The sequence below is a fragment of the Hipposideros armiger genome, unplaced genomic scaffold (genome assembly GCF_001890085.2).
Source record: "Hipposideros armiger isolate ML-2016 unplaced genomic scaffold, ASM189008v1 scaffold_1055, whole genome shotgun sequence".
Taxonomy (NCBI): Eukaryota; Metazoa; Chordata; class Mammalia; order Chiroptera; family Hipposideridae; genus Hipposideros; species Hipposideros armiger.
The window spans coordinates 287,800-307,738 of record NW_017732405.1 but is presented as its reverse complement, the minus strand read 5'-3'; the positions used below and the strand labels follow the sequence as shown (position 1 = coordinate 307,738).

General features: G+C 52.4%; 2 protein-coding genes and 1 long non-coding RNA gene across 5 annotated transcripts; 1 reads left to right on the top strand and 2 right to left on the bottom strand.

Annotated features, from left to right (window-relative positions):
- Nucleotides 1–261: 261 nt before the first annotated feature.
- Nucleotides 262–7,307, bottom strand: PGAM5 (PGAM family member 5, mitochondrial serine/threonine protein phosphatase). Of its 3 annotated transcripts, none has more exons than XM_019631950.1 (6): nt 7,052–7,307; nt 4,494–4,672; nt 3,297–3,422; nt 3,128–3,216; nt 2,909–3,042; nt 262–1,246 (listed from the first exon to the last, which is right to left on the bottom strand). In XM_019631950.1, the coding sequence occupies exons 1-6, from the start codon at nt 7,276–7,278 to the stop codon at nt 1,096–1,098; spliced, it is 906 nt and encodes a 301-aa protein (XP_019487495.1). In that variant the 5' UTR covers nt 7,279–7,307; the 3' UTR covers nt 262–1,095. The 3 variants fall into 3 exon arrangements, with proteins under 3 accessions (XP_019487495.1, XP_019487496.1, XP_019487497.1); XM_019631951.1 differs by having other exon boundaries at nt 2,909–3,039; nt 7,052–7,295; XM_019631952.1 differs by having other exon boundaries at nt 1,158–1,246; nt 2,867–3,042.
- A 9-nt stretch (nt 7,308–7,316) lies between these two features.
- LOC109376159 (uncharacterized) lies at nt 7,317–9,610 on the top strand. Its single transcript, XR_002122705.1, has 2 exons — nt 7,317–7,445; nt 7,670–9,610. It is a non-coding gene; the product is annotated as an uncharacterized LOC109376159 (long non-coding RNA).
- Nucleotides 9,611–10,250: 640 nt separating this feature from the next.
- On the bottom strand, nt 10,251–19,878 carry PXMP2 (peroxisomal membrane protein 2). The gene is made up of 5 exons (XM_019631953.1): nt 19,611–19,878; nt 17,769–17,885; nt 16,199–16,361; nt 12,844–12,963; nt 10,251–10,578 (listed from the first exon to the last, which is right to left on the bottom strand). Exons 1-5 carry the CDS (start codon nt 19,730–19,732, stop codon nt 10,510–10,512), a joined length of 591 nt encoding a protein of 196 aa, XP_019487498.1. The 5' UTR covers nt 19,733–19,878; the 3' UTR covers nt 10,251–10,509.
- Nucleotides 19,879–19,939: the final 61 nt, after the last annotated feature.

The following is a 19,939-nucleotide window of genomic DNA, read 5'->3' as shown; positions in this document are numbered from 1 at the left end:
CTCACTTGTTGAAACTATTTCTACAAGATGGTGCATGGTTTCTGCTTCTCGAAGACCACTGACCCTGTTAAGCCCAGTTCTGCGTCAGGGCCTTGTCACTGAGGCCCTGGTAGCAGATGCCCGGCCAAGCAGCCAGCCCTGGGGGGGCACAACACTGAACACCGTGGAAGGGATCACTGCCACTGGTTCCAGCCAGTGAGCCGCATCTGTCACACTGTACAGGCTTCCTGTTTTAAAACATTCACAACTAGTACTTTGGAAAACCAGTAAAATAAAGTTTTATTTTGTAGTTGTTTCCAAGTTTACAGAAATGGATCAGATGGCTCAATCAGTGGTGCTAATTACAATGTCTGTAACCACTTACCAGAGATGGTACTGCTGTGTAAATGAACAGTTGGGGATGGATGCATCAAACCTAAGTACTTCCATTCACAAGCATAAAGGTAAGTACCAGAGGCAAATGAAGATTCAACTGTCAGGTGGATATTTTACTTAATTAGGACCCTCTCCTGGGTTGTCACCACCAGGCCCCTCTCCCCTGAGACCAGCAGGTTGCATCCCCTCCCTCACCTGCCACCTGTGTCCAGGCCTAATAAAAAGTGAGTTCAGATCCAGCAGCGTGGGGGCTGCGCAACTTTGGAGAAACTGGTTTTCAAAGAAAGAACCCAGATGAGGAAAATCTCTGATTGACAAATATGACAAAAGAGTTAAGAATGTATGAAGTGAAATAAGTTAGAGTGGAAGCCCTGGCCCTCCTTGAGGACGTTGTGGGATGGGTTGTGGTCACAACCAGAGACTCCTCAGTGTGGAGCGGCTATGGCCCTGCAGTGACGCCAGTGACACCTGAAACCCCACAGGCTCGTCCTGGGAGATGACACTAAGGCTGGAAACCTTGCAAGAGAAATCAGGCTGCTCTGACCAAATGTCCCCTTTCCATCCTTGGCCAGAAGAGGGACTGCAATGCCCCAGTTTAAGTACTTCCACTTTGCCCCTCGTCCTGGAGAAACAGAAAGTAACCACAGTGTTGCCTGGGGAGGGGACAAGGGATGGGGCCCGTGCTCCCGGCAGCTCCCATGCCAGAGCCAGGCACAGGCCTCAGGAGCGGGAGATCTTGTCAGGAGGCATGAACCCCGTGTCCCCGAGGGCTCTGAGCGCCACACGACCATCAGGCCGGACCACCAGGTGGGTAATGCTGCCATTGTTGAGGGAAAGGCGGAGCCAGCCTTCTGGGGGGAACTGCAGCGCCCTGCGGAAGAGGAAAGAACGTGCTAGAACGGGGCTGGGGGCCTCAGCAAAGCTAACAGCCCCCAACCCAGATGAATGGCCTCAGAGCAGACTTCCTCAGGGCTGGAACCAACATTGGTATGTCATCCCATGTCTGTCCTCATGTTCAAGGAAGGGGTTTCTCAGGAAGGAGCTGCCAGGCAGAGGCCAACCCGAAACAAGGGGCAGGTGACAGCCCATCTATGCGACAGAATGAATGGCACAACTCAAGGCCTGTACAAGTCAGAAGTACCCTGGTTTCCTCCAGGCACAGTTTCGCCCAATGTGACAAGAGTGGCAGGTGGCCCACAATGCAGCATGTGCTCTGAGCCGCTGTCCCAGGGAGCAGGTGAGGGCTGCAGCCACCACCTGTAGCACACACACACTTAAGGACGCTCACTGCTGGGCAGTCACGTTTGCTAAAAAGCCCAGAATGTGCGTGGACGAGCAGCGTCGCCCTCCTCACCCTGCAGCCATCAGCCACTGCGAGCTGTGCCACTTATGGGACTAACTACCTCATGACTGAGTGTCATCCCTCATGGTCATCATGGCGCTGCACATCATGATGGGGACACGTGCGCTCCTTATGGCCCTTTTCCTAACACAGGTAACCTCTACTCCAAGCACTGGGGCCACGTGACTGCTCAGGCCGGCTGTCCTGGAACGTGGGACAGTGCTGTGTGGACGCCGGCGGGGACCCAGGAAACGTGGGCCGAGTACAGGAGCTTAGGCACAGCCTCCCAGGAGCACCTCGGCTGGAATGTGTGGACAGGCGCCCGCTGTCCCCAGCACACCCCTCCATCCCCAGCAGCACCCTCCGGCTGGGCACCCACATGACCTGAGAACCCTGGCTCCCAGCATCTGTGCGCCCGCGGGAACTGCTGTCCTGCCACAGGCGCTTCCCTGGCCACCCCTAGGCTGCTTGCTGGGGCCGTGGCTGTGACACATGAGGAGAGACGGCCCCAACAGCCCTGGAGATGGGCCCGAAAGTGAAGCCCATGAACAGAGGTCCTGGGAAGCTGCTGTGCTGCGTCCAGCCACTGCCACACTCGTCATGAGAAGGGGAACCCCTCGGCTACTGAAGTGCCTGACATGATCGAATGGATTCGGGTGGGTAGGTACATGAGTACCCAGCTGGCCCTCCCACCTACAGGCCGTGACATATGGCTGCGGCTTAGGGCCAGCATCATGAGGGCCCTGGGACTTCATGGGGCCAGGAACAGGGCAGGAGTCCCCAACGGCCCATGCTGGAGAAAATGGAGCAGCGAACTAACAAGGCGGATGTGACCCACAGCACAAAATAAGGACCTGAGACCATTGTAATACATGTGACGCAGGGGAAGTCGGCTCTTAGGAAGAATCAATTACGAAAGGGACAGTGAGGCCAATGAAGCGAGCAGGCCATGCGGCAGGGTCTGCCGCAGGCACTGGAATTCGTCGGCATGAACCTGAGGGGACAGGATGTGCATATATGTCACCGAGGGGACCAGCGCACAGTGTCCTCACTAAGTGACCATGTTCGTATCACCCGCGCCCGTGCTGGGATGAGCAGATGGCATCTGTACTATCGCCATCAACAACACGTCATCACAAGACAGCCTACCAGACAGGCGGCCAGGCCGCAAGGCCTGCAGTCAGCCCTCACCGGCACACAATGTAGCGGATGACGTTGGCATGACACACGAAGACCTCATAGCTGTCCTCCTGCTGCTTGGTGTCGGCCCGGTGGATGTAGTTCCGGAAGGCAGCCTCGATCCGGGCTCCATCCTCATAATACTGCTGGGGGCAGAGTGGCGTGCTGAGCCCTGGCCATCCCACCAGGAGGCAGCCGCCGGGTGGGGCGGGGCAGGGTGAGGAGCTTTACCACAGCCTCTGGTTTCCAGTGGGACACGGGCGGGTCGGGCTCGATGGGGGCACCTTCCCTTAGCAGGTCTGTGCTGACCGTGCAGACGCCTGCAGGGAAGCATGAGTCAGCATGTCCCCCAGAGCCACTGTCTCCCGCCTGCGCAGGGCAGCGGGATGCCCGCACTCACCTGGCAGGTGTTTGCGGATGATGTCAGTGGTTTCTACTGCGCGGGTCATAGAGGAATGCACAATTCTGTTAAACTTCAGCCCCAAGCTTGCCAGCCGGAGACCAGTTAACTCAGCCTGTTCACGACCTTTGAGAGAGAGACACAGCAGCAAGTGACATGTCCCTGGAGTCCCTCTTGTTCCCTGCACAAATACTTGCCATGTACCAGTAGGATCAGGAGACGGGCAGGCCTTCCAGGGCATGGGCCTACCTGGGGGCCAGGTGTTCAACAGGTGCGTCAGTGAGACCCCAGAGAAAACAAAGGATAAGCAAGGCTGAGGCTGGCTCAAGCCCAGCGGGATCCTGTTTGCTCTTTCCGGGTCCCTCACACCGTCCTTACTCAGCTTTGTCCAAAGACGGAGGCTGTCATCCGCCAGCTGTGCAGTCGTCGCACATCAACACCAAGACGTGATATACTCAGTGTTACTAAGTATAGGCTACGTGCACGTCGCCCTCAAAAAAGGGACACTTCCCATCTGTGCACCCAAAACCACGAGCAGCGTGAAAACAGGCCCCTAAGCCCTTTCTCCTGAACCTGATTAATAAGCGCACTTGTGTAACACTCCATTCAACAGAGAAATTTTTTTAACGTGAAGTCTACCTCGGGCCCTTCCCAGGAATTTCTCCCGGGATGTGCCTGCCCATGGGCACAGAGACCACAGAGCAGCACCCGTGCAAGGTGGACAGTTTGAGGGGCCTCACTAGGTCCCCTGTCTGTCCTTAGGGAGCGGACTCTGGACAGAGAGCCACATGTACCAGTCCAAGGGCCTTCAGTAAATCAGGTCAGGCTCAGCGGGTGCACAGGGGGTACCTGCCACCTTGCAGGCCACAGGGGGCACTGCACCTCTCAGGGCTTTGGATGACCACCTGCAGCAAGACCCGCCGTGCGGTGTTTTCACAAGTGAAAGCAGGACCCTCCACCCGCAGGAGGACTCCAATGGGCCCTGTTGCCAGGGTCTGGAGCCCACAACAACCCTGAGATCTGCTTGCAACATTTGTTCAAGTAGATGTTTCCAAAGCCTGCCTGGTGTCACAGGCTGAGAATTACTGACGATGACAATGCTCGCATCCAGGCTGGATACCCCTGACACAAGGCCCAGGGGCACCTGCAAGGACACCGGCCTGGGGGCCACTTGGGGCCCGAGCTCCCGCCACGTACCCAGGGGTGTCAGTGTGCGGTCCTTTTCCAGGGAGGCATCCACGTGGTACTGGGAGTGTCTGATGAGGAAGATGTGCCTTGTGGCCTTGGCTTTGTAGTGGTCCATCCTGGGTGGCACGTCATCGTCCCCAGATCCCAGGTTCCTCTTCCGCAGGTTGACCAGCGACAGTGGTTCTCGCCTAACGGTGAAACAGGAGACAGTATGTCCTCGGGACCTCTCTTTACATGTCACCCTGGAGTATTTCTGACATGATGGTCTTTCTGTCTTGGGAAAGGACAGGGGACAAGCCAATGCCCTCAGCAGTCTGCTCTCTGCCACAAACCTGGAGAGGCCAGTCTCTCAGTCATCCCACAATTCTAAGTGCCAGGCCCGTCATGGGTGACTGGACGGTGAACAGAACAGACATGCGAGGCCCTTATCCCAATGAGGAGAGAGACTAACAGCACCCGGCAATGGAAAGGGACGGCTGTGGGAAGGCAGCTGCGAAGAACCACACAGTGGCCAGAACCACCTCGCCGAAGGGGACAGTAAGGCAGTCTGGAACTGTGCTGTCCAACAGTAGTGACTAGCCATGTGGCTACAATGTAAATTTAATACCATAATGACAATAAAATCACAGCTCCATTTTACCTAGTCGCACTTAGAGCACATTTAAGTGCTCAGTAGCACACAGTCTAGCGGTCAGCATGCTGGCAGTGAGGAAGAAAATGTGCCTGTGACCATGGAAAGTACTAGAGGGTGCTGCTGGAATGCTGAGGAGGAGATGATGGGAAGGGTGGGGACAGTGTCAGCAAAACTGCTGCTGGTGGCTCACAGAACTGAATGTCATTAATTAAATGCCTGTGATACTGGCACAGCTGGGAGAACAGACTCAGCTGAGATGGCGTGGGTGTAGTCTCACGGGGGGATAAGCAGTGGTGATTCCTGGGCTGCCCACAATAAAACCAGGCCGAAGCCACTGGCGTGTGGAGCCTGGGGGCTGAACCAGAGAAGAAATGGGGGCTACTGACAGATACAGGAACCCCAGGCTGGAGGAGGTTCCCCAGAACAGGCCAGAGATTTGGAACTTTCCAGCATGGACAGTCCCCGCTCCATAAATCTAGACTTTAACCTCAGAGTGAACCTGTTTCCTTAAAAAGGCCTAAGGAATTCAGAAGATTGGTATTGTAAAAAAAGACTATGACCAGATCTAATCATGAGAAAAACACACAAATCACAACAGAAGGACATTCTACAAAATCCCTGACTGGCACTCCTCAAAACTGTCATCAAAACAAGGAAAGTGAGAAACTGTCACAGCCAAAAGGAGCCTAAGGAGACGTGAGCGCTGTCATGTGGGATCCTGGAAGAGAAAACTGACAACAGGTAAAAACTGAGGAAAACTCAAAGTATGGACATCAGTAAATAATACTGTATCAACACTTGTTCACTGATTGTGACAAATACATGTACTAGTGTCAGGTTAATAACAGGAAATTAGGTGTGGAGTTTACAGGAACTCTACTATCTTTGCAATTTTACTGTAAATCTACAAATATTCAAAAAGAACTTCATTTTTTTAAAAACTACAGGTTAATAACAGAATACTGTATGGTTCCTGCTACGACTAGGCTAACCATCAATAGTATTGGGTTGTCGGAAAAGTCAGGACGCATTTTTGCAACGAAAAACAGAGAAAAAATACCTCACGACTTTTCCGACAACCCAATAGTTCTGTGCCCCCTCAGTCTGCAAAGTAGCAAAGGGGAGCTGGGAACGGGAAGCCGCCCACCACCGCCAGGCCCAGGGCAGTGCCTCCTACAGAAACAGAAGGCCAGCAACTAGTGATTTTCAATTTCCAAGTAGCCACATGTAAACAGTAGAAAGAAACACGTGAAATTCCAATTGCTCGCTTTATTTAATCCAATGTGTTGAAAATATTATCAGCACATAAACAATATTTTAAAATCGGCACTGCTTTGGCTTTTAAATTTAACTGAATTAACATTACACGAGAGTAGAAATTGTTTTCTGATCACAGGAGCCACATTTCAAGTGCTTGATAAGGACACGCGGCTAGTGGCTGGGTACTGACCCAAGGCCCCTGCAGGCCCACGTCCCACTGAAGCCGTCTGCTCGTCATGGCTTTGCGCGTCCTCCCTGCAGAGAGGCCCTCTGAGGACCGGTCACCCCTCTCCCGGCACCCACACCCGCCTCGCAGCTGTTAGGCAACCATGGGCTCGACATGCCATCATCCCATTCGCGGGTTCACAAGGTGAGAAAGGAAAACAAGGGTGACAGCCCTACAGAGAGGTGTCTACAACGGACAGTGACCACTGTCCAGGCCTCAATGTGCTCGCTCCGCAAAACGACCCTCTGGGACACACGAGAGAGCCGAGGCTGGGAGCAGTGATGGACGCCCCACGTCAAGCCGGCCGCGCGGCAGGAGCCGGAAGCGAACCCCGCACGCAAACCTGCCTCGCCCGCCCCTCTGCTGATCGCGCGGGGTCAGGGGCCAGGGAGGTCCTCCGGCTCCCAGTCGTCCGAGTGCGTCCCGCTCCACCCGCCGGCCCCGCACCTGTCCCAGTTGGGGTCCCAGACGCCGGGCCCCGGACGCGCGGCCCCTGCCCACACCGGCGGCTCGAACACGCGCGGCTCCGCGTCCCCCCCCGCGCGGGGCTTCCCCACCGCCACAGCCGAGAAGAGCACGGCGGCTGAGCCCCCGGCCAGGCCGCAGGCCGCCAGCTGCAGCGCTTGCCGGAACGCCATGCCGGTCCGTCCCGCGCCGCCCGCGCAAGCGCTCATGGGCGCGAACGGCGCGCCGCGAGGGACACGCTTCCGCCGGCGGGCGTCTCGGGCGGAAGTCCCACCTCCCGAGGCGCACGGGCAGTGCGGGTGGAAGGCGAAGCCGCGGGGAGAGGGGCGGCTCCGAGGCCCCTCCCTCGACTTCCTGCGGAAGGGCTGGCGTGCAGGTAACTCCTGCCTGCGAGCAGCGGTGCTCTCGCGGCGGCGCCCCCGGGGAGGCGCCCTGAGGGGCGGGACGGGGCCACCTGAGCCCCGCCGTGCGGCGGGCGGCCTCGGCCGATCCCACAGGGAGCCCCGCGGAGGGGCCGGGGGGAGGCGGGAGAATCCGGCCTTGGAGATGGGAGCTGGGGAACCTCCCCGGGGTTTGTTGGTGGGTTTGTCTCTACTGTAGTGAGATCCACGGAACGTGAAGTCAGCTGTCCTCACTGATAAGACAGGTATGGGCTAACGGGAACGAGCCTGGGGCAGCCCTGTGGCTCGTTGGCACAGCATCTGCAAAGGTGGTGATAACGGCCTCATCACACCCTCCTCCACCCCAACCGCCGAAATGACTCCCGGAAGGAGCTAACCGCTGTGGGAAATGCCCCGGATAAAACTCCCGTGGAAACAGAAACTCGGGGCAGCAGCCTCCAGCAGATTCTCTCCAGCCTCGGTTCTGTCCTCCAACCTGCCTGGTGAATTCTTTCACAACCCGCGAGCGACCATGACATAACCACTTCTAAGTGTGCAACTCAGTGGCATTTGGCCCATTCAGCGGTGTGCGGCTGTCACCACCATCTCCATAATTATTTGTCACCTTCCCAGACTGAAACTGTCCCCATTAAACACAACTCCCCATTTCCCCCGCCACATAGGCACCTCTGGCGCCATCTACTTTCTGTCTCTGTGAGGTTGACTATTCTGGGAAGCTCACGTAAGTAGAATCGCAGCATTTTTTCTTTTGAGACCAGATTATTTCACTGAGCACGTCTTCAAGGTCCATCCCCATTGGAGCCTGTGCCAGACTTTGTTCCTTTTTAAGGCTGAGCAGTGTTCCACTGTGGAGAGGCCACACTGTGTTTGTCCACTCATCAATCAGTGGAAACGTGGGTTGCTTCCACCTCTTGGCTACTGTGAATAATGCTGCTGTGAACATGGGAGTATGAATATCTTGTCAAATCCCTGCTTTCAGTTTTTTGGGCATATACCCAGAAGTGGGATTGTTGGATCACCTCTGCAGGTTTTTAAGTTGGGAAGTGACATGATCTGATTGACATTTTTAAAAAAATCACTGGACTTTGGGGAATGAATCTATTCCTTAGAAATACCCAGATTTCTGCTGAAACATGATGTCTTAGACCCATACATTTATGTTTCCCAGAAGACTGATTACTAAAACAATAGTAAAAAAAATTAAAAAGGAAAAAAAGAAAAGACAAATACACAAAGATATACTTGAGTCCTCAAAAAAAAAAAGCAGAGAGATTGTTTGGCAAAATTTTGGAAGCTGGAAATCAGATCTTTATTGACCTGGGAAGATAGGACACCAGTTGCCTGTACTGAGGGAAGGCAAGAAACAAGCTCATTAGTCAGTGCGACTAGACAAGTGAGCCTGGGTAGTCACAGGCATTGGCCTCACCTCTGAGGACAGGACGGTGGGTGGGGCTACACAGGAGGGCCAGCTGAAAATCTGTAAGAGGTTGTCCTCTTCATCCCCTCCATCACCTGTACACACAGGTGGGTACTTCACCTCCATCATGGCAGAAAATTAGAGAAAGTTCATTCCAGAGGATCTGAACCAGAAGGACTGGATTTGAGACACCAGACAGCTAAGCCTGAGACGTAGTGGTAACAGTGACATTATGTGAAGGTCACAAAGTAATAGCAGGACCTCTAACCCCTTTCCTTTAATGAGTCACAAGAGTGTTGCCCCAGACTTACACCATGCCCCCCTACAAGCACCATCCTTCCCCCAGGCACAAAATTCAACAATTGCCCTCTGGGGAAACTGACCCGCCCAAGGGAAAAGGCATCAGTTATTGAGGACAGGTGACCCCCAACAAAACCTGGTCCCCACTTGGTCAGCACATAGAGTTTCACTTGACAGGTGTGGCCCACAGACATTTGAGGAAATCTTGATTGGGGAGGACAAAAAGCAAGAAAAAAACAGCTCTGCTGAGATAGAGACAGCACATGGAACAGAAGAAAATTTCAGAAAATACATAACTAAGATCCCAAGGGATGTTGTATCCATGAAACACGGGTGGGATGCTGTCAGGACAGAATGTTCTAAGAATGAGAAAAGGCCAGGGGGAGGATGAATATAACCCAGCAATGGGAGAGTAAGGAGAAATCAGTAGTTATTATTGGCCTCCCAGAGCATCAGGGTGAAGTCCTGGGCCAAAGGACCCTTTTCCTGTGGCTCCAGGTAGCCAAGCAGTAGTTCATTAAAAAACAGATTTGAGGGGAGCCCTTTGACCGTGCGTGCCTTCCAAAGCCACAGCAGGGCCAGCTGAGTGGCGCGATGGTTAAGAACTGGCTTGGGATGCCAGAGGGCCCCGGTTCGGATCCCACATATGAGGGCCAGTGACACTGCCCTCTACAGCTAAGATGCTGAACAACAGCTCATCCTGGAGCTGGGCTGCCGTGGGTCGCCGGCGGCGGCGTAGGCTGCAGCCCCTGTGGCAGTGGGTTGCCATGGGCTACTGTGTGTCACCAGCAGCCAGCGTGAGCGGCCAGCAGCCGCAGTGAGCGGCCATCCAGAAGCCGGCGACTGATCTGCCTCGCCCGGGAAGAGCGCAGTGATGGTGCCAACTTGGGCCAGTGAGGCAGCGTCCTCCACAACTGGACTGAGGAACAAAAGGACAGCAACTTGTCTGTTCCCCTTCCCCCAATTCCCCAGCGCTGTTCCCATCCCCCCAATTCCCCAATAAAAATCTTTAAAAAAACAAACAAAAAAAACCCCACAAAGCCACAGCAATCACTCTGAGGAATTAAAATCACCACTGAAAAAGCTACATTATTGTTTGCTGTGATCCTAATTCAATCCAAGATGACAAGTGAAATTATTACTATAAGTTTCTAGGGTAACACCATGTAAAGTCAGCTAGTGCCTTTTTAAAATATAAGATTCTGATGTTAAGAGATTGCAATGTCTCCATCCATCATTTCAGGGCATCTTGATTTACACGAAGTCCTGACCAGGTTGTTTCTGCTCCTCACCCTGACCAGGTGACATTCTCCAGGCCGTCCTCATTTCCCCAGGGAGGCCAGGTAGGTGTACCAGAACAGAGCCACCACGTTGGCAAAAAGCACCCGGAACTGCCAAAGAGAACACAGGCTGAAGTGAGGACCTGCGCGCATGGGGCAGGCAGCCATCCTCTCAGATAGTTCATTTTCCTGCCAACCCTCCACCTTTACTTGGTACAGCATGGGGAGGACAGCGTTCCTGCCAACGTGCATAAGCCAGCAGGGAAAACAATGACTGTCCCTTGTCCTTCACTGAGCACCTCAGCTCCTGGCTCAGCCTCTCACCTAGGGCTGGCCATCGTGTGGGTGGCTTCACCCAGCCCCTCAACACCCCATGACCTGCCCTTCACTAACCGGTCACTGTCCCGTTGCCCTGACAGATAAACCCCACCTGAAGTCACCTCTAGTCAGCGAGTCGACTGATATGTAAGCTCCATAGAAGTAGCAATGTGGCCTGTGTCATTAATCACCGTATCCCCAGTCTAGAGCAGTGGGGCACACATAAACCTTTGTTAACTAAAACCACTGCCCCTTAAGCACTTGCCTGCATCCATCTACAATGGAAAGTCCAGCCATGCAACATTCTGTCCCACAACTTGGAAAGATTGAACTTTCCAGCCTCTGCTCTGCCAACCATAGATCCTTCCATGTCCTCAGCCATTGTCTTTTTCCTTCTCTATACACCTTACATCCCATGGCCCGTTTCCTTACCTTCCTGTTCCCCAGCTGCACTCCCTGGAAAAACCACCCGGAGCCTTCTCTCCAACCCCAAGCCCATGCAGGAGAGGGTCTTCAGCCTCTGCTGGCTCTTATCCAGTGACTCCCTCTCCACAAGCTGACTGCTTGACTCCTCTCAAAATTCCCATCCTGCCTCCTCCCCTCAGTCTGGCCCCACCCACCCACTGCCTTTGTCCTTAGTAAACAGTCACCACCTGTGATGGGAAGGGCCCTAGTTGCCAGGGCTCCTTGCTCATAGCCTAGTCCCCTCCCTGCTTAGGGGCAGCTCTTGCATATCTCCGAATAGCTGGAGGATGCTTCCAGCGTCACAGCCTCCTCCCCTGGCCCTCTGCAAACTTCTGGAGAGAATTTTCTAGACTCATGATTTCTACTTCCCCACCCACTCGATTCACAGCAATGTGGCTTCAGCCCCCAAAGAACCATGGAAATTGCTTATTGGTCGGGCATCGATGCGTCATTGTTAAAGCCCATGGAAACGATCGATTTCCATTCTACCCTAACGACCTACGTCTACCATGGTGGTCTCACTGCTTTCTCCCGGTTTTCTGTTACTTCCTGGTGTGTGTGTTTCCAGAGCCGGCGCCTCCCTCCCTCTTCCCAGGATTCTGCCCTAGTCCCTAAAACGGTTACTTAAATGGCGTGAGGAAAGGGTTAACCCAGCAGGCCTGCGGCTGTCGTCCTTGGACCGGCCTGGTGGCATATAAGAACTTGGATTTCAGGAGAGTTCCCACCCTCCCCAACTGACTAGGCCGGCTTCCCGGTGCCGAGGTGGCTTGCGGAGACGATGCGGTTTACGCTGAACGCCTGCTCTTCCCTGAAGCCTGGCGCTTCGGTTCCTGCCTGCAGCCCCGCAATAAAAACCCAGGGAGGTGGTCTCTAGTGGGCTTTGCTAGACGTTGCGACATGTTGGTGGTCGAGAGCTTGCTCTGAGACGGCACGGGAGGGACGGCGGGAAGCCTGCAGTGGATTCCTAGGACCCACTTGCAGATCCTCGCTGCACGGCTGTAATCAATCTAGGCCGAGCCCTTCTAGCAAATAGCCACCCCGGAGTGGTCTTGGGAGCCGGACACACGGGCTGGGCTGTACATAGCGGGCGCCGGGCCAGCAGGGCTCGCGGTCGGCATGTGCCCAGCCCGCCCTGCAGGGGCCCCGCGGACACTGCTTACCCGTCCCCACTGGGGCACAACTTAATTAGCCGCCCCTTTGTGCCCAGGGCACCGAACCACCCGGAGCTCCCCAAGGGCGCTTTCTCCGCGCACGTAGCACCGGGCCAGGCCCTCAGGCGCGGGTATGACGTCACCGAGGTGGGGCCTCCCTCGCGGCTTCTCTCTGCACCCGTACGCGCGTGGGGTCGCACGTCAGGAACGCCTCATCCCTAGGAAACCCGGGCTTCCTAAAAACGTTTGCCCGACAAATGCACTAAGGTAGACCCAGCTCGGGTGCTACTCTATGGTGCTTTGCCTCCGATTCCGGAGCTTAAGGATTCTGAGAGGAGTCCGGGTAACGCAGAGGCTGGAGAAAACGCGGATTGTTGCAAGGGGACAAAAAAGGGGCTGTTGGGAAATGGCCTCTGGCGGAGGATGGCGCCCTCTGGCTCACCTGCAAAGGGACGTAGTTGACGTTAATAAACTGCACCGGGGTCCACACGCGCCAGTTCATCTGCAGCGTCGGCCAGAATCTGCTCCTCACCCTGGCGGCGAGGGCGGCCGCGTCTCTGCCCTGCAGAGGAGGGAAATGCAGGCGGTGAGCGAGCTCCACTGCCCTCTGGCCGAGATGGCGGCACCAAGGCCTGGGGGGCCCCAAACCCGAACACAGCGGGGCTCTTAAACTAGATTGGTTCCGTTTGTAGGTAGACAGCACACACGTGTTGCTTAATTAGCAGTGCAGCTACAGGGAGCTGGCATCCGATTGGGAAATCATCGGAACGGTAAGCGATGCTCGCATTGTGGGTGACAATTGCTCACGACTGTCATCGCCTCTTACAGAGCTGACCTGACTTAGAGATTCACGCGGTTCGCTAGCCCTGGGCATCAAAACTACTCATGGCTCAGCTGTCAGCTCTTTCAAAAATAATCTCCAAAGTTAATGCATTTCCAATCAAAACTTGTCAGGAGTTTTTTTAAAAAATGGACCCCCAGAAATTCTGAATGTCATCTGGAAGGATAAATGCATAATAGCCAACTTGAAAAAGAATAATGAGGGAATGCCTCCCTTAGTGCAGACTTAAAAATACTATAAGATATGGTAATTAAATCTCGTAGCAATAGCCAAAAAAAAGTGGAATAGGATCCCACAAAAGAACAGAGTCCAAGCAATAGCTTGTACATATGGGAATGAGAATATAATAAAAGTGAATGTTTAAAAATAGTGGGTATTGGGCTGGCCGAGTGGCGGATGGTTAAGAACTGGCTTGGGACGCCAGAGGACCGTTGTTGGGATCCCACATATGAGGGCCAGTGACACTGCCCTCCACAGCTAAGATGCTGAACAACAGCTCAACCTGGAGTTGGGCTGCTGTGAGTCAGAGGAGACGGCATAGGCTGCAGCCCCTGTGGTAGTGGGTTGCCATGGGCTACCGCGTGTAGCCAGCAGACAGCATGAGCAGCTGGCAGCCACAGTGAGCGGGGCCGTCCAGAAGCCGGCGACTGATCTGCCTTGTCAGGGAAGAGCACAATGATGGTGCCAACTTTGGCCAGTGAAGCAACATCCTCCACAACTAGACTGAAGAACAAAAGGACGGCAACTTGTCTGTTCCCCTTTCCCCAATTCCCCAGCACTGTTCCCATCCCCCAATTCCCCAATAAAAATCTTAAAAAAAAAATAGTGGGTATTGTTCAATAAATGGTAATGAGTCAATTTGCTGTTTAAGTGGAAAACACCAAAACAAAAGTCTATCTCCCACTATAAAAAAAATGAAACCATAGGAATACTAGAGGAAAGTATAGGAGAATATTTCTATTATCTTTGGGTTTGTCAAAATGTACAAAATGAAATTATAAGATTAGAAGAATATTGAATATTTCCAATATCTTCCTTTAAGGAAGCCCACTAAGGAAAACAATGACAGATTGAACACAAGCCTGTATGCAGAATGACACTATAAAAAACTCTACTTATATAACTTTCAATTTTTAACTTTATACAAAAATTTTTTTTTTTTTTTTTAGCTGAGCCATCCTGCCACCTGTTGGCAGCTCAGCAGCTGCTCAGCTCCGGCTGGACTCAAACTGCTGTTGCTCAGAGCTCAAACTCTTGAGCGAGCTCTTAACCAACTGAGCCACTCGGCCGGCCTTACAAATGTTTTAACTTTATATGAAGTTAAAAGGCAAACACCTAAAAATGGGGAAAATGTCTGCAATTGTATTTGGTAAAGGACTGGTATCCTTAATGTATGCAAATATACAAATCAGTAAGAAAAAGGCAAGCACTCTAACAGATAAGAGCAAAGTTCCTGTAGGAAATACAGATAAGCATATAAAAAGGTGTTCAACTTCATAAATATATGTAAATTATTTTTCACCTATCAGATTGCAAACTATTTAAAAGAAAAATACCATCCCAGTGGTCAAAGTGTGGGGAAACAACCTCACATGGGGAAATGCCTTAAGGCTGAGAGCAATGGAGTCACACAGCCTGGGTCTAGCCTGACTTAAGGACTCACAAGTCACAGGGATGGAAATCAGCCAGTGATTTCCCCTGGGGGCCTCAGCTTCCTCAGCTGTCAAAGTGGGTAGATGCGAGCCTAAAATGACCTGCGCTGGAAACAGAGCTTGGGACAAGGCAAGTGCTCGATAAATGCAGGGACGACAAGCAAGGACAGGCATTCTGGACAAGTCTAGGAACCTTACCAAACAGGAATCCTTACACAAAAGGATAGGCATATGGTGGAGTGCTGCAATGTCATGTCTAAAGGCCAAAAAATGTGACTGAGTGTGTGGTCTCCCATGTGCCACTTATGTGATGGGTTCTTTATGTACTTTGGTAGCACTTGACATATACGTGCAGGGTTTTCGTTTCTTAATGAAAATATATTCCTTTCATATTTGGAAGGAAAAAGAGAAGCCACCCGGTCACCCTCACTTCTAATGTGGGCACCCTTTGGGGCTACCTCAGATTGCCTAAAAACTTCCCAAACATTTTTTACTATCAGGGACTTATTAGCAATCACAGTTAAGTTTAAATACCTTTCCTACTTCTCCCCAGGGTCACTTTAAACACCAAGGGGTATGCTCCTTAATAACAGAAACTCCAAAGTCGAGGTCTGTTTTAAAATAAAACCTGAGTGAGAAACTTCTACCTGCTGTGATTGGTTGAAACAAATTACTTTCAGGGCAGAACATGATACATCTTGGGCACAGAGCAACTGATGGAAAACAGGTAGTGACGGGTTGAAGGTGCCAGTGAACTGGGAAGGGATAGGGGTGGGCACAGAAGAACACCTCGTGTGTGGTGGGCTGTGATGTTACGTCAGCCTCTTCAGAGCACTTATGGTGTCCAGGAAGAGTTCACACAGGCCTCTGAAACAGCACAGAGGTCTGACTCTGCCACGGGTCCCTTCTGCAGTCTGGTGATGCATGGACTCCATTCTCAGAATCAGGTTTTGTAATGTACAAAATAAAACATATAGGACTACAAAGGAACCAATCAAAATTCTCAGAAAATAATTCTATGATAGGCTAGCATAGGTGTTTATTAACACATTCAGGTGCAAGGAGTGATGAGTGTAAACAACTGTCAGGGATATGTGACTGATGTGGGATTTCTACTGGGGCTACTGGGACCAGCAGGCTCTGCTAATAAGACTGTGGTTTGTTCCCACATTCATCAAGAAAAACCTGCAAGTCCCCTTTGAGTGCCGTAAAAAATTCCCAGACCCTCTGAACCCGCCCACAGGTGCCAGGCTAAGAATCCTGTGAAGTGGAGAGCTGTCCTAGGTGCGGTGGCAGAGACCAACCTCCAGGAAGTTCATGATGACGAAGAACAACAACAGGAAGGCAGGCGCAAAGAGGACACGGTCCAGGAGGAGCCTCAGGACCCCTGCCAACGGCACCTCGGGCGGGACCCAGCGCTCCAGGAAGAGGTAGAAGTAGTGACTCAGCGGCCCTGTGAAGAAGAACCTGAGCCCCGCAGGGGTGAGCTGGACCATCCTTCCAGGTCTAGGCTCCCCAAGCCCCAGGTGCCAACCCTGCCTCCCCGCAGTCCCTCAGCACTGATCACAGGGGCCTGTGGTCCATCTAGAAAGTATGCTTTCTTTGAATCTGCTTCGGGCATTCTGTTTTGCCGCTGACAGACTAGACTAGTACCTGTCTTGAACTGCCCTCCACCCATCTTCACATGGCTGGCTCCCTAATACTGTCGGCTTGGAGAGGTCTCCTGACTGTTCTAAGTCACCCACCGCTGTCTCTGCCACTCTGTTCTAGGCTGTTTCATTTTCTTCACAGTGTTTCTCACTACATGTCATGATCTCATCTGTCAGCGTCACAAGACAGGATCGTGTGTCTGTTCACTGCTGTGTCCGCAAGACCTTGAACAGGGCCTGGCTCAGAAGGTGCCCAGTATTAAACAAATGGACGCAGCCCTGGTGTCAGAGCTTTCCATTAAATGCTCCTGGGTGCTTGTCTGTATTGCAGCCATTTACTCCGAATGTACAGGGTTCTCAGGAGAGAACTGAAGCCTGTCCCTCTACATCTAGTGGACAACAGACCTCCTGCAGCTCCATAAAATTCAGCTAAATAAAAAGATAGGCAGGGACTCAGGGGTCTTCCCACTCCTGATGCTGGAAATCTTTAAACAAGCAGTTCCCAGTTGTCTTTCCCCAACATGCCATAGAATGGCAAGTGGCCTAGGGAAAACTGATTGGCTAAGGCTGCCCAGGTGATTCTGATCTACTCCGAGTCTCTCTGGGTTGGGGGAGGGGGAAGATTGCGGCTTTAAATACTGTACGTTATAGATAAGCTGTGATGACTGAAGTTAACAATGCTTATAAACACAAAAATGGTATTTGTGAATTTGGAATTGAAAAAAGAAAAATCACTCATTGCAAAAGACTTCAAAATAGTCCAGTAGTCCAGCTACACAAACATTATTGGCCAGAGAACCTTGGTGGGTTTATTGGTGAAACTCCTGAATCTCTGTGCTTTGCAATACAAAAAGTTCAGAAACTGGATACCTAAGTCTTCCTTTCCTGGATGTTAATGCCATGAAAATAACCAACTGGCCATATTTGCGTGATTCCCACTTGCAGGGTCTTTGAGTCTTGAAGTCTGACTTTAGGTTTAGATGAGTTATCTGCCCCCAGTTCTCTCAGCCCAATGAAGATGGCCACTCCCACCCATGCAATTCAAAATGAAAACCATATAAAACTATAAATGAACATTATCCACCCACTGTTCTGGTTCTTTCCATGATTACTTAAATGCTTTTAAAAATTATTTTTCCAAATTAGATTATTTCAGAAACTTGAGACCCTAGCTTTGTTGCACTTCCTTGGCTATTGGGTAAACAAGCCCTTTTATGGAACTCACCCATAAATGGCATATCTGAGAGGGCCACTGACATCTAGCTTTTGAGAGCCGTTTCCTTTTTTCCTCTTCTTCTCAATCATCTGGGCCAGGAAGTTCCCAAGTGCTGACAAAATGCCACTGTGGACACAGAGGTAATAAGAATAGAAGCCACCAGCAGAGGGCATCTGTTCCCCACGGACCTAGCATGGCAGTCCTGAGATCATGCTGGGGAAGAGTGGAGATAGATCCTTATTAAAGCAGCTGCACTGTAAGGCCCCTGCATCAAAGGCTGGAGACAGCAGAACATGCACGCATGCGTGCACATGTGCACGAGCACAGCAAGCTCTCCAATTAGTGGGCTCTTATCACTGGATATACTGGCGGTTATGTTATACTCTAACTTTGCTCAAGGTGACCATGTGTGGGATGGAGGTGTGTGGTTACAAAAGGGCAACAAGGGGGATCCTTATGATGACACTTTCCCGTATTTTGACTGTGGTGGTGGGTACAGAAACCTATACATGTGATAAAACTATAGAACTAAACACACATGCACAAGTACAAGAAAAGGGGGAGAAATCGGAATATGCTCTGTGGACTGGATCCGTGCCAGTGTCCTGGCTGTGATATTGTATTTTTTACAAAATGTTACCAATGGAAGAAACTGGGCAAGTGTACAAGGGATCTCCCTGTATCATTTCTTATAGCTGCATATGAATTTGCAATTATCACAATACGAATTTCAGTAGAAAGATGGAGACAGGCCCAGTCACTGCCAGGCTTGGTGTAGCTACCTTCTGAGCTCTCTGAGCCCAAAAATCCAAAATTCTTAGTGTGGGCGATGAAGGTGTCCTTGATCTGATCCTTGGCCACTTCTGTCTCATCCTCTCCCTTGCTCACTGTTCACTTTTTCAGCGGCACAGACCTTCTTCCTACCCCTCCATCATTTGCTTGCTCCTCCCTCAGGACCTCTGCACGGGCTGTATACCCTCCGATGGAGAGCTTCTGCTTCCCTTCTTTGCATAGCCTGTTCCCTTCCTCCACTCAGGCCTCTGTTCAAATGTCATCTCCTCAGATCAGGTTAGTTCTCTAATCACTTTGTGTTATATTATTTACCTGCTTTTTGTCTAGTTCTTCACTAAAATACAAGCTCTAAGAGTGCTGGGACCTTACACACCTATCTGAATTACTGCTAATGCCCAGCACACAGGAAGCACGCTGTGCATTTTTAGGAAAGGCTGAGTTAATCAAGGGGAACAAACATAAACTTAATTAACTAAAAGTAATGAAGTGGGAGAGGTCTCAGAAAACGTTCAGTGCTCCAGATCAAAGGGCGGAGCTAACCAGCGGGACCGAGGGCGCTTTGTCCGCTTCTCCCAAATGCAAAGCAAACAAACCTCAACACCTCCCACTCTGCCCAGCCTTCGCGGGCTGTTCCTCAAGGCTTGTGCCTCTAATTCTCAAGAACAAATTCAGGGACTAAGAAGCTGGGCCGGTGACAGCCTTCCCCCCGCCACCCTTCCAGGCCCCATTCACCGAGGGAAAGATGCCTACGGGGCACAGGGATGGAAAGCCCTGAGGTCTACAAGAAGCCCTCTCTGATTCTGTGCTTTCCTTTAGTCTGGCTCCCCGGTGCTCGGTTTAAGTGCCTAAGAATCACTGGTCAAAGCCGAATGCATAAAACCGCATGTGCTGAGCTGCCTGGTTGATTTCAGATCTTTGGAAGGTCGTTTTTATACACGGGGATTGAGCCTTTCACACTCGAACCCCACGCTGGAGGCGTCTGTGTAGGTGGGTCTCCCGGCTGTCCGAACGCCAGGCCGCCCGCCGCCCCCCGCCCGGTCCCGTCCGCTCCGCGCCGACCTGGTGGCCGCCTTGGTGAGCACCGGGTAGAGCCGCAGTAGGCGCAGGTACTGGGCGAGCGCCCGTCGCGGCAGCGCCCCGAGCCCGACCTCGGCTCGCAGCTTCGAAGCCGCCGGCGCCATCACCTCCGCTGCGCCACGCAGCACCCGGGGCGCTGACCCCGCCTCAGGTCCGCCGGGCGCGGGGCGCGGGGACGGCCCGACGTTTCTCGCCCGCCGTGGCCCGCAGCGCCGCCCGGGCCAGTCCCCTGCGTGCGCGGCGCGCGAGGTCCCGCATACTTTTCCCCGAGTCCCTAACGGGCCACCTCCCCTCAGGCGCCGGCGGTGATT